Source organism: Melanerpes formicivorus, unplaced genomic scaffold (genome assembly GCF_026170545.1).
Source record: "Melanerpes formicivorus ecotype bairdi unplaced genomic scaffold, bMelFor1.0.p_v2 SCAF_8, whole genome shotgun sequence".
Lineage (NCBI taxonomy): Eukaryota > Metazoa > Chordata > Aves > Piciformes > Picidae > Melanerpes > Melanerpes formicivorus.
The window spans coordinates 595,677-609,904 of record NW_027142360.1 but is presented as its reverse complement, the minus strand read 5'-3'; the positions used below and the strand labels follow the sequence as shown (position 1 = coordinate 609,904).

Sequence of the window (14,228 nt, the reverse complement as noted above, 5' to 3'; positions counted from 1 at the left end):
CCAAATGGTAGAGGAACCAACAAGGAAAGGTGCTATGCTGGACCTTGTTCTCACCAACAGGGAAGGGCTGGTAAGCAATGTGAGGCTCAGAGACAGCCTTGGCTGCAGTGACCATGAAGCAGTTGAATTGAATCTCCTCAGGGCAATCAGGAGGAAGTATTCCAAGCTCACGACCCTAGACTTTAGGCGTGCAGATTTTGATGGCTTCAGGGATCTGATAGCCAAAGTGTCGTGGGACAAAGCCCTGGAGGGAAGAGGGACCCAGGACAGCTGGTCAGTATTCAAGGACCACCTCCTCTGTGTCCAGGAGCTCTGTATACCAACAAAGAGAAAAGCAGGGAAGAATGCTAGGAGGCCTGCCTGGATGGGCAAGGAGCTACTGGACACACTAGCACTTAAAAGGAAACTCTACAGGCAGTGGAGAGAAGGACAGGTAGAACAGGGGGGAGATAAGGAAGCTGCCTGAGCAGCAAGAGTCCTGGTTAGGAAAGCCAAAGCAGAGTTTGAGTTGAATCTAGCCAGGGAGGTTAAAGGGAACACTAAGAACTCCTACAGGTATATGAATGGGAAGAAGAAGCCTAGGGAAGGTGTGGGCCCCCTCAGAAAGGAAACTGGTGACATGGTCACAAGTGATGAGGAAAAGGCTGAGGTACTTAATAACTTCTTTACCTCAGTCTTCACTGCAAGGGCCTCTAGTCACACTCCTGATGTTATGGAAGACAATGCCAGGGACAGGGAGGAAGAACTGCCCAGGGTAAGTGAAGATCAGGTTGGTGATCACCTGAAGAACCTGAAAGTGTTCAAGTCCATGGGACCCCACGGGATACACCCACGGGTGCTGAGAGAACTGGCAGAGGAGGTTGCTGAACCCCTTTCTATTCTATTCCAAAAGTCCTGGCAGTCTGGGGCAGTCCCCACAGACTGGAAAAGGGAAAACATTGCCCCCATCTTCAAAAAGGGTAAGAAGGAGGAACCAGGGAACTCCAGGCCAGGCAGTCTCACCTCTGTGCCCAGAAAGATCATGGAGCAGACCCTCCTGGAGGCACTACTGGCTCAGAAGAATAGTGAAGAGGTGATTGGGAACAGTCAGCATGGCTTCACCAAGGGCAAATCCTGCCTGACCAACCTGGTGGCCTTCTGTGAACAGGTGATGAAATTAACAGCTGAGGGGAGAGCAACTGATGTCATTTACCTGGACCTGAGCAAAGCCTTCGACACTGTCCCGCACCACATCCTGGTCTCCAGGCTGGTGACACATGGGTGTGATGGGTGACCACTGGATGGATAAGGAACTGACTTGGTGGCTGCACCCAAAGAGTGGCTGTCAATGGCTCCATGTCCCAGTGGAGGCCAGGGACAAGTGGAGTCCCTCAGGGATCAGTCCTGGGACCAGGCCATGGACAGTGGCATTGAGCGCCCCCTCAGCAAGTTTGCTGATGACACCAAGCTGTGTGGTGCAGCAGACAGCTGGAGGGAAGGGATCCATCCAGAGGGACCTGGACAGGCTGGAGAGGTGGGCACAGGCCAACCTCATGAAGTTCAATAAGAGCAAGTGCAGGGTCCTGCAGCTGGGTGGAGGCAATCCCAGGCACAAATCCAGGCTGGGCAGGGACTGGCTGGAAAGCAGCCCTGAGGAGAGAGACTTGGGGGTGCTGGGGGAGGAGAAGCTCAACAGGAGCTCTCAGTGTGCACTTGCAGCCCAGAAAGCCAACCAGATCCTGGGCTGCATCAGGAGAAGTGTGGCCAGCAGGGCAAGGGAGGTGATTCTCCCCCTCTGCTCAGCCCTGGTGAGACCCCACCTGGAGTACTGCCTCCAGTTCTGGAGCTCCTATTACAAGAGGGATCTGGAGGTGCTGGAAGGTGTCCAGAGAAGAGCCACAAGGATGATCAGAGGGCTGGAGCACCTCTCCTGTGAGGACAGACTGAAGGAGTTGGGGCTGTTCAGTCTGCAGAAGAGAAGGCTCCCAGGTGACCTCATTGTGGCCTTCCAGTATCTGAAGGGGGCTACAGGAAGGCTGGGGAGGGACTGCTCAGGATCTCAGGCAGTGATAGGACTAGGGGGAATGGAATGAAGCTGGAGGTGGGGAGATTCAGGCTGGAGGTGAGGAGGAAGTTCTTCCCCATGAGAGTGGTGAAGCCCTGGAATGGGTTGTCCAGGGAGGTGGTTGGGGCCCTGTCCCTGGAGGTGTTTAAGGCCAGGCTGGATGAGGCTCTGGGCAGCCTGATCTAGTGTGGGGTGTCCCTGCCCATGGCAGGGGCGTTGGAACTAGATGATCCTTGTGGTCCCTTCCAACCCTGACTGATGCTATGATGATACTGTGATACTATGCACCCTCCTCTGTCCGGAGGAGGGAGTTTTGTTCTGTATTGCTTTCTTTGCTGTGTATTTCTGTATATATTGTACATATTGTATATTGTGCATATATTCACTGCATTTCATCCTGCTTGTACATATAGCTCATACCCTTTGCTCCTCCAACTGAGTTAGCTGTGGTTTCTTTGTGGGGGAGGGGGAAACTTTCTCTCACCACCACACAAGGGAATGCTCGGAGAAAGGGGCCAGATTCCTCAGGTTCTTTGCTAGTTCAGATGAAGGCTAGGGGTCCAGTGTGCATGGATATTAGCATGGAACCTCAGCACAAATCCAGACAGTTACTATGGTGAAGGGGACCATGTGAGCACCTAGGCAAACTCAGGCCCTTGGGAATGGATTTGCAAATTAAAAACCAGCAGATGAAAGACAAGGACTCCTGTGAGAATCCTGAATGGACTGCAGCGCTGAAACTTTGCCTAGAAGAGCCCAACTGAGGCAGAAACTGCATTGCTCCCAGAGGGACAAAGGCAAGCAAAGGCAGGGCTGAGCTGGGTCCCATAACTACACTGGAAAGGAAGGTAAATCTGGAGAGGAGCCCATCCTGTATAGAGTCTGTTAAGAACTTAACTGCTCCAGGAGGCAGGTCTCAGGATGTCCCATGGAGGCAGTGCCCCCCAGGCACAGCAGCATTCTTAGCTGGATGGTAAGACTGCTGGAGGTGCTGTCAGAACACCTCTCCCACTGGAGCAGGGTAATGTGAACCACTTTGGAGGACTGCCTAGAACTCAGTGTCACAAACTGACAGCATGGCCCTGAATTTCAACAGAAAGGTCAGAATCTGAACAAACACCCCAAGTACAGCAAAGCCTGAAGAAAATCCCAAGCATCCTCAATACATGTAAAAATGTCACTGTCCATTTTCTACTACTCTTCAGAAGGACATGGATCACAGAATCACAATATGGTAGGGGCTGGAAGGGACCTCAGAAGCTCACCCAGCCCACAACAGATGCATTAGCATGTTTCAGCAAGTAGAAATTTATCTCTCTAGTGGTAGCTGTCTCAGCAGCAGCCCATGCCCATGATCAACCAACTTCATATAGAAAGCCAGAAGCAGCAACAGACTCCATTTGCCAATGGTAAACCTCCACCTAGGTGCCTGCTGAATCACACAAGCACAGAAGGGTAGGGGTTGGAAGGGACCTCTGGAGGTCATCCAGTCCAACCCCCCTGCTATGCAGGTATGCCTAGATCAGGCACAGAAACACATCCAGGTGGTTTTGAAAGCTTCTAGAGAAGGAGACTCCACAACCTCTCTGGGCAGCCTGCTCCAGTGCCCCAGCACCCTCAAAGTTTTGCCTCATGTTCAGATGGAGCTTTCTGGGTTCCAGTTTGTGCTCACTATCCCATGACCTGTCACTGGGCAACACTGATGAGAGCCTGGCCCTCTTGCCACCTGCACTTTAGATATTTATGAGCATTGTTAAAATATCCTTTCAGTCTTCTCCAGGCTAAAGAGCATGAAGCCTCTCAGCCTCTCCTAAGAGAGATGCTCAGGTCCCTTAATCATGTTGGTGGCCCTTTGTTGCCTTGTCTGTCTTGAACTCAAGAATCCAGAACTGGACAGAATATTCCAGATGTGACCTCACTAAGGCAGAACAGAGGGTGAGAACCTCCCTCAGCGGGCTGGTCACACTCCTCTTCATGCATCCCAGAATTCCATTGGTCTTCCTGACCACAAGGGCACATTGCTGGCTCATGGTTAACCTCTTGTCCCCCAGGACTCCCAGGTTGTTCTCTGCAGAACTGCTTCCCAGCAGATCAAGTTCTAACCTGTACAGGTGCATGGGGTTATTCCTCCCTAGGAATTCATAGTTTCATAGTTTCATAGTTTCATTCAGGGTTGGAAGGGACCACAAGGATCATCTAGTTCCAACCCCCCTGCCATGGGCAGGGACACCCCACACTAGATCAGCCTGCCCAGAGCCTCACCCAGCCTGCTCTTAAACACCCCCAGGGACAGGGCCTCGACCACCTCCCTGGACAACTCATTCCAGGGTTTCACCACTGTCATGGTGAAGAACCTCCTCCTCACATCTAGCCTGAATCTCCCCACCTCCAGCTTCATTCCATTCCCCCTAGTCCTATCACTACCTGAGATCCTGAGAAGTCCTTCCCCAGCCTTCCTATAGGCCCCCTTCAGATACTGGAAGGCCACAATGAGGTCACCTGGGAGCCTTCTCTTCTCCAGACTGAACAGCCCCAACTCCTTCAGTCTGTCCTCATAGGAGAGGTGCTCCAGCCCTCTGATCATCCTTGTGGCCCTTCTCTGGACACCTTCCAGCACCTCCACATCCCTCTTGTAATAGGGGCTGCAGAACTGGAGGCAGTACTCCAGGTGGGGTCTCACCAGAGCTGAGTAGAGGGGGAGGATCACCTCCCTCGACCTGCTAGCCACACTTCTCCTGCTGCAGCCCAGGATCTGATTGGCTTTGCGGGCTGCAAGTGCACACTGAGAGCTCCTGTTGAGGTCCTGCAATAATTTCCCAGCTCTTTAAAACTTCAATACTCAAAGACTTTTTAAAAGGTATAACACATGGAACAGCAGCCCCAAGAAAGGGTCACAGACTGGGAGCTGCTGAGATAATGAAAACAACTATCTAGGAGCTGGTCTTTGTTGCCTTGGGTCCTGAGCAAAATACATTTCCTGTGACCACATCAGTTTTGCCTTTGTCCTCTTCTGCATGTGTGTGTCTCGTAGGTGCACATCTATGTCAGTCCCTACTTTGTAACTGCAGATCCCCCTGTGAGTTTCAACCAAGTGTGAGTAATAGTGATCTCAGACACACTAACCTCTTACAGCTGGCAGGGTGTAACAAAGAGAACTTTATAGGTTCTGCACTGAGGGAAAGGCTGTCGAGTGAACTGAAGCCGTTACTCCACGCAGAGGTCTCCATGTTGGAGAGAGAGGTTACAAAAGTCTCAGTGCCAGGAGAAGCTTAGATCTGAACTCACATCTTGCTGGGCATCAGAAAACACGGCACAAATCTGAAAGCCAAGCTTCATTAACTCTGCACCTCACAAAGCATCTTGTTTCCAGTCAGAAGAGTGCAGGCAGGAGAAGGTTTGCCATTCTCAATATCTTGTTTAAACCCCCCTCAATTTCACCAAAGTGTCCCCTCTTGGATGCAACTAATCATGGAAAGCATTGATCCTCTTCCCTCCCCTCAGAAAATGCAATTGCAGAGTACAGGAAAACAGCAGCAGATCAATGAGCATCATCTTAGCAAAACAATAGAAACATACCTGTGTGAGAAGCAGACTGAGGGTGCATGCACAGGCTGGAGGAAAGGAATAACATTATCCAACAGAGCAAATACATCTCTGCAACCCTGCAGCAACAAAACTACAACCACCTTACATGAACACCATAAGGCAATGTTACAAACCCATTATACAAAGAATCAGAGCATCCTTTAGTGGTTTTCTCATTGTTCACTGACATTCCTGGGACGAGCTGCCAGCCACTGCTGTTGCCCACACTCATTTACACCAGGGGCTATCTGGTTTTGTGTGGTAGGACAGACACACCAAAGCTGGTACAGATCATAGAATGACAGAACAGCCTAGGCTGGAAGAGACCTCAGAGATCATCTAATCCAACCCCCTGCCATGGGCAGGGACACCTCTCAACCAGCCCAGGTTACCCAAGGCCCCATCCAGCCTGGCCTTCAACATCTCCAGAGAGGAGGCATCCACAGCCTCTCTGGACAATCCATCCCAGACTCTTGCCCCACTCATAGTGAAGAATTTCTTCCTAAGATCCAACCTAAACCTATTCTCCTTCAATTGGAATCCCTTTCCCTTTGTCCTATGGATGGACACTGTCTGTTCTCTTCTCCAGGCTGAATAATCCCAGCTCCCTCAGCCTATCCTCACAGCAGAGGTATTCCAGCCCCTGGATCATCTTTGTGGCCTCCTCTGGATTTGTTCCAACAGATCTATGTCCCTCATACGGTGGGGACACCAGAACTGGAGGCAGTATTGGAGGTGTTGTCTCAGCACAGCAAAGGGGGAGAATCCCATCTCTTGCCCTGCTGGCCACACTCCTCCTGACACATCCCAGGCCATGGTTGCCTTCTGGGCTGCATGAGCACACTGCTGGCCCATGGGGAGATAGAATGGAATGGAATGGAATGGAATGGAATGGAATGGAATGGAATGGAATGGAATGGAATGGAATGGAATGGAATGGAATGGAATGGAATGGAATAAACCAGGTTGGAAGAGACCTTCAAGATCATCCTGTCCAACCTATCATCCAACACCACCTAATCAACTAAACCATAGCACCAACCACCCTATCAAGTCTCCTCCTGAACACCTCCAGTGATGGTGACTCCACCACCTCCCTGGGCAGCCCATTCCAATGGGCAATCACTCTCTCTGTGTAAAACTTCCTCCTCACCTCCAGCCTAAACCTCCCTTGGCACAGCTTGGGACTGTGTCCTCTTGTTCTGGTGCTGGTTGCCTGGGAGAAGAGACCAACCTCTGCCTGTCTACAACCTCCCTTCAGGTAGTTGTAGAGAGCAATAAGGTCACCCCTGAGCCTCCTCCTCTCCAGGCTAAGCAGCCCCAGCCCCCCCAGCCTCTCCTCACAGGGCTGTGTTCCAAGCCCCTCACCAACTTTCTTGCCCTTCTCTGGACTTGTTCCAGCAAGTCAACCTCCTTCCTAAACTGAGGGGCCCAGAACTGGACACAGGACTCAAGGTGTGGCCTAACCAGTGCAGTGTACAGGGGCAGAATGACCTCCCTGCTCCTGCTGGCCACACTGTTCCTGATGCAGGCCAGGATGCCATTGGCCCTCCTGGCTGCCTGGGCACACTGCAGGCTCATGTTCAGCCTACCATCAACCAGGTCCCTCTCTGCCTGGCTGCTCTCCAGCCACTAGATCCTCAGGAGATGCAAATTGTCAGGGCTGCACTGACATCAGGAAAGATCCACTGATTTCCTCCAGCAGACGATCTCCTTCTCTGGATGTACAGAGCACAGGAACTAGATGCCCTTCCAGCTTTGCTCCTGGGCACTGACCACAGACAAGGACTGATGCAGATACATTCTATCTGCTATAGGCAAAGGTGTCCACTGCCTTGCAGCACACATTGCAAGGAATGACAGGAACTTTATGCTGCTTCCCGTGCTGAAAAGGATGGCTCCTGATCCATCTGCCTGCTCTGATCTGTAACAATAGATATCCAACAGCTTTGCCACAGATCTTAAATACAGCGGGATGAAAGGGACCGTCCGGCGTCACAGGCATGTTCAAAAGACATTTAGGAGGAATTAAACTTTGATCTGGAAATGCTCTGAGAGATCTCAAACAGAGCCAGTGGGCAGAACAAATCAAATAGATAGTGAAGACTCTCATTTCCTTACCTAGGGCTTAGTTGAACAAAACTCCAAACCCCAGAACAGATGACTACAGGAATATCACTGCTTTGTTTCAAGGTACACCTCGTTCAGGGGGAGAAATGAATGTACAATTAAAACAAAACTCGGAAAGAGAAAGCTAAAATGAGCACACTGCAGGCTCTGCCTTCACAATTTGCTCTCTGCTTCTTTCATTATTTGGTCTTACATGGTCTCATGGAATGAGGACCAAGTAACAATCACAGGCCATTTTCTACCAAACGAAAGATTTCCCATCTGTTAGGCAGAGGAACGTTTCTGGCTTTCTATAACGTTTTCCTAAGGGAGAAACAACAAAAGGTTTCATAACTGAGTGCTGAACTAGGAAAGAGAGGACAAAACAAGCAACCTAACCAGGCATTTATAGGGAAAATAACCATACCTAAAATGATGTCCAGACAGGAAAAGTTATAAAGGATGTGGAAGCATCTGCCTCTTGTTGCCATCTCAGGACACGGGATGCCCTTCCACACCTTGTGCTGCAAGGAACAGGACAGCCAGCCTGAGAGTCACCTGGCACTGAGGGCCTGGCAGGACGGTTCAAGGATTTTGTTAACACCTAACTCTCCCAAACAGCCATGCATGAATCCTTTGAATGTGGAACACTGTGGCTGTGTGAGCCCATTGCTTGCAAAGTCCTCTCATAGAACCTACCTTGGATCTGCCTGGGAACTGACACCCAATGGCCCCACAGAAAGCAGACAGAAGAAAGATGCCCTTGGCACTGGAGAAGAGCAGCCTGGCTGCAACAGAACACACAGCTGAGTGACACAAAAACACCTTATCAGAAGAACAAAATAATGCCTTTCCATCCCTCCTCCATTAAGCACAAAAAAATCTGCTCTTTTTCTGTCCTGTTACTCTCAGCCCTTGGCTCCTCTCCTTAGAGGATTAGTATGAGTCTTTGTTACTCCAGGTACTGCTCTAAACAGGCTCAAAACACAGACACAAAGGCAGTGTCTGCCCAAAAACCTGCTAGGCAATATTTCACACAGGTTCCTCCCCTCTTTATTTCTTCCAGAGGCTCCCATCCCACCAGTGAGAGATTCCACAACAGTATTTTCAGCCCTGACACTGTGCTGCAGGACTTTATGCAGCATCACACATAGGTGGGAGGAACTCCTCATGCTGTCTTTACTCAGCAATTTCCTACCTAGAACCTTTCCTAAGCTGAGGCCTTTCCCTTCTCTCATTTATCTGTTATTTCTTTATAAGTGTTGCAAGTCCTTAATGCCACCTTCGCCTGCCTGGGATTTTACAAGCCCTGGTGCAGACAGGACGTAGGTGTGCTCATGTCACAAAGTCTTAGGCTGTGAATGGAATCACTGTGGATATATCTTTAAATGGGATGTAGTCACAGAGAGTCCTCCTCTTTTCCTCCCATTGTGGTCTTAATTTAAAAATCACCTAAGCAGGGCTTTGGGGCCAGCATAACTATGCCAGTACTGACTTTTGTCATTTGAAACCAGCTTACAGCACTCCAAATAACTTTGGATGCCAGAACAGTACACTGCTGGCAGGGATTTGCAGAACCCAGAGCAGCACCAATGCAGCTATTACTGGTGTGTGAAAACTTGAGGGAGTTAAACCCTGAAATAGGCTGGGGCAAAGCTGAACCTGAAAGAATCAAAGCAGAGGGCAAATGTAGCATTCCTCATACACCTCACAGGATCACAGGCTCACAGAATACTGGGGGTTGGAAGGACCATAGGATCTTTCACCTCAAGTGAAAGGAATGAGTATCTGGGATAGACAGGAAGGTCAGAGGTGTCCTGGGCTGCTTCTGGTTTCTTTCTTTTTGTGTGTGCTGGTGCAATGTGCAAACATAGCTACGTGTGGCAAAGGCAAGCCACAGTATTTACAGTCATTGTTAGGATCCGCTGAAATGGGTGGGATTTTGTCTAATGCCCTTTACCCTGGAGACAATCCACAGAACAGAACATTAATGCATGGTTAGAAAGAAAAATTATGGAAAAGAGCACCTCTGCATATGCAATATCTTCATTCTAAAGTTACATAACCGAGCTTTGGAAACTAAACAAAGATCAAGCGAGCAGCCTCAGACCACAGCAACCAGTCCGTGGCTCTAACATCATCTCCTCCAACTTGCCTCTCTACTAAGAAATACAATCCTAAACCAATTAGCTTTTAGCCCAACGCAAATCCAAATACAGTTTAAGTCCTCTGGGAAGCATGATTGTCCAGGATTTTATCCAGGAGTTGGAGGAGTTTGTCTTGCACGAGGAGATGCCTCGTAGAGCAAACGCAGGCTAATAATTCAACGGCAGTGCTTCAGATTCCTTCTGTCATGCTAGACAAATGCCCTCTCTGTGCCGTGCTCTCACTGCTGGGGCACAGCTACACGGAGACTTTAACGCCACTTGAAGGCGGTCCATTTGCAAATGGCATCGATGCCTTTTGATGGCAGGCACCACAAGGGATTATTAGCTGTGATTGGAATTGTATTTATCCAGGTGAGCTTTCCAGCTAATGCATGGGCTCCAGATCTGCAGCCCTTCCATACGCACAGCTCCTGCTGAGAGCTTCACTGATAAAAACCCAGCAGGATTTGGGCCATTTAGACTTAACCTGTTAAATTCAGCCCTGTGGCATCTCTCTGATGCTTAAGGAAGGGTACTGAAAAGGGTACTGGCAAAGAACGGAGCATCCTGGCAAAGAAGAGAAGGGAAACTGATACTTGTGGGATTTGACAAGGCTTTGGGATAGTCCCTTAAACCGAGAGGCTGCCTCATGAGGGTGATCTAAGCTATGCTAATTTGGTAACCTGTGTTTTTGCAGCAAAGCATTCCATGATGAATGACCTTCTTTTTTGTTTTTAAAGCTGTGAGGTGCTTATGCAATAGACTCCTAAGGTAGAAAGAGACAGATGCCGTGGAATAATCATCAGCCTGATTCTTGCTGAAAATCTCTGCAAAAATCTTCCCACTTGCCTCTCCTTGGGTCCTGCATGCTGTCTCTCACACAAGGACATGCAGGAGCAATTAGTGCATAACTCAGGAACTCTTCCCTTCCCAGGGCTGGGCTTGGCTTTCTGTTCTCTTTTAAAATATAGGATTGTTTTTTGTAAAGGCAGGGGGCGGGGGGGTGTGTGTTAAAATAAAACTTAACAGTTTCCTTGTACAAGTGAACAGTGAAAATAGGACTGAACTTTTCTTTCAAATAATAGACATCCTTCAGCTGTTCTTATTTCCAAGCCCCTCAGAGAAGAATGCCCCAGCATGACCAAAGGCTCAGGTGATCACTTCACGGGGGGAGATGGGCTGATTAAAAATGAAATCCAGTACGTACAGCCAAAGGAGGGAATAAAGAATCCACAAGAGACAGAGGTGCAGACTGTTTGGCACCCCCCATATTTCCTTTTCTATTCAATGATTTTGGTTTGCCTAAGCTATAGAAGGAAACAGAAGCAGTCTATTTTAATCTTCCTGAGTGAAGAACACTGCAGGGATTGCTCTGTTATCCCCAGCAGCAGCCCTGACTTTCCACAAAGAGGCTCCATCCATCCAAGTATCTGTCTGTCTGTCTGCAACATAAAGCTCATCACATGCTGCACCAGCGATCAGCTGCGCTCTCCATGCACTTCTCTTTATGCATTTTGGGATGAAGGAAAAAAATCTATAATCAAACCCCACTGCAAAAAAATGCTCAGACGAGAAAGAGGTATTTGGAATTATGCATAGCTGATTCTCCATCTGTGTGATGACTTACACTAGAAACTCTGTTCAGGAGAAAGGAAAGCCCTTGCCGCTAGGATGCTCCTAACAGAGCCTTGGCTGCAGGGATTCACCACTGAAAACACAAGGCTGATTAGGCAGTTGCATGTGGGTTTCTACTCAAACAATATTGCTCAGGTTTTACACCAATTGGCAAGAGTTCAGGATCTAGCCCTGTGTCATTTTTAAGCTCCATCTATTTCCTGATGAACAAGGGCCACATCTTGCAAATGCTTCGTGTGAGCACTCTGAGCAGCCCATTCACTTCCTCTAAGCTGCAACTGTCAAAGCAGGTCGTACAGCACAGTGTTTTAGAAGGATTGCTCTGTCTTTTGAGCTTCAAGCATGCCTTGACTGTGCATCTTGCTTTAATAGTATTTTTTCCAAGAGTAATTTCTCCCCTGATTTTCACAGCATCATGTGATAGATGCTTAGCTGTTGTGAAGTGATATAACTTTACTTATGTCAGCTGAAAATGCAGCTCCACGTTGTAGTTACGCTTATGTTTTCAATACAGACATGAGAGAGAAGGGGCCCTTTAAACTGTCAAAAGAGACAAGGAAGATGCTTTGGCCTATACAGCGTGTGCACATTTCATTTCCTTTGATGTTACCATAACCAAAACAGCAGAGTTTGTTGCTCTGATCTAGGTTTGTTATTTGTATTAGCTTCTTTCTTCCATAAAAGAAGCCACATCAAAAACTACAGTCCTCCTCTTCCCAACTCCACTGTCTCTGGCTTTCAACCAAAAAAAGCACCCCCCTGCTTTCCAAGTGCCTAAACAAAGGACAATGAGTGCAGTAGTAATTACCAGCTGGGGAACTGATGGCATAGACTGGCTATGAAACCCAAGAAAATGTGACTCTTCCATAGCAGCCTCTTCCACTACCTATAGTGCTGGAATGCTCACCCTTGTTTACTATACATGCATGCACATAGACCATTATCAGTATTCAGTCCTAGCAGTCATGCTTTCTTCACTGAAAAGATTTTGTCCTTTTGAAGAGCTGGATCAGTGTCAGGTGCTGCTCATGAAAAAAAAAAAGAAAAGAAAGAAAAAGAAAAAAGACAAAGCCCAACAACAAACCCAAACAAACAACAACCAAAATAAAGCCCAGACAACCCCCACACAAATGTGCTAAGCATCCTAAATGTCAAAGATATGTACAGCATCTGTATCTCTACGAAGGAATATCTATCATGAGCAGTACAATGCATACCCTAGACTTCTTGTAGCCGTGAGGGCTGGAAAATCCCAGCACATTCCAGGGATGATTATCTTTCTTTTTTGACAGACACTAGCTTAAGGGCTAACGTGTCACAGTGCTGCTGTCCTTCGCAAAGCTTCTCCCTGCCTGGGCTAGACCACGCTCATCTTTGATCAGAGACTTATTTATTTCTGACGAGGAGGGCACGATGCTGTGTGAGAGCCCGGCGGGTGAGCAGCCCGGCGGGTTCAAGCGGGCGAGGGACGCTTGCACACAGCAATAAAAGCGGAGAGCAAGGAGGCAAACGGCTCTTGGCAGCAGCATGCCGGCTCCTCTTCGCACTCTGCCTGCTCTCCCCGGGAATGCATCGAGGGAGGGATTCCCCACCCACCCACACACTGCCTCTCTTCGTGCCAGGCTGCAGGGGGGTATAACCCAGTTCCCTTCTGGAACCGGGCCCGGAAAGAGCCCGTTACGCTTCTCTTCCCCCTCCGCCGCCCCTGCACGGCTCCTTTCCCCCTTCTCACTCACTCCGGTCTCCGGCTCAGGACGCCTTTGCCGATGGCCTGGGGAGTCTTGTGCTGGAGCAGAGCGGCGCAGCAGCCCTTCTCCCTACCGTCCTTGTCTGCGGGGTGCTGGTGGGGCTGGAGAGGAGGGTGCTGGTGGCCGGGAGCCCGGCCGCCGCCGCCGGGGCCCGCGGGTGCCTGCTTGCCTGCCGGCGGCGGCGGCTGCTGCGCCGGGAGCTGTTGGTGGTGCTGAAGCGGGTCCGGCTGCCCCGGCGGCGGCGGCGGCGGGGGCTGCTCGGACGGGGGCGCCTGGGGCTGCGCGGCGGCCGCCGGCGGCTCGGCGGGGGCCGGCTGCTGTCCGCGGAGGTTGCGGTTCTCGGTGCTCAGCTCGTCCAGCCGCCGCTCCAGCTCGTCGATGCGCTGGCGCTGCGTGTGGATGAGGCTCTGCTGGTTCTGCACGATGGCCGTGAGCTCCTTCAGGTAGAGGACGGCGCGCACCGGGTTCTCCAGCAGGCTCTCCATGCCCCGGCTGCCGGCCCGGGCACCCCTGCCCGGCCGCCGGCGCTCCACCGCGAGCGGCGCGGGCTGCGGGGAGGTGCCTCACAGCCTCGCGCGCGCGCGCGCACACACACGCAAGCACCCGCGCGACCGACGGCCGCTCGCTCACGCGCTGCGCGCGCGCCCTGGAGACGTGGGGGCTAGGCGGCTCGCGCGCCTGCTTCGGCTCCCACGCGCCACGCACGGCGGGGCCGAGGAGAGGGGGAGAGGGGCGGGGTCCGGCGCAGAGGCCACGCCCCGGCCCGGCCGCGCAGGCGCCGGAGGGGTCGGGGCAGAGGGAGCCGAGGGCGGGCGTGGGGGCTGGGGCAGCGGCTGCGCGGGGGGTGTCCGGTGCCGAGGCCAGGGACCGGCTGCTGTGTCAGAGGGGAAAGCTGGCGTAGCGGGGCACAGCCACCGGGCACCTCGCGTCCCCCCGCTCCGTCTCAGCCAGTCGCGGACG

General features: G+C 50.9%; 1 protein-coding gene across 6 annotated transcripts in view; it reads right to left on the bottom strand.

Annotated features, from left to right (window-relative positions):
• The window catches only part of IQSEC3 (IQ motif and Sec7 domain ArfGEF 3), a 132,770-nt gene extending 118,992 nt beyond the window's left edge, over positions 1-13,778 (bottom strand). For all 6 annotated transcript variants that reach the window (XR_010987770.1, XR_010987771.1, XM_068141769.1 and 3 more), the window contains exon 1: positions 13,257-13,778. Coding sequence is in view for 4 of the 6 variants with exons in the window: in XM_068141769.1 (XP_067997870.1) it covers positions 13,257-13,753 (497 nt within the window). In the remaining 2 variants the exon portion in view is untranslated. The remainder of the gene's footprint in view (positions 1-13,256) is intronic.
• Positions 13,779-14,228: the final 450 nt, after the last annotated feature.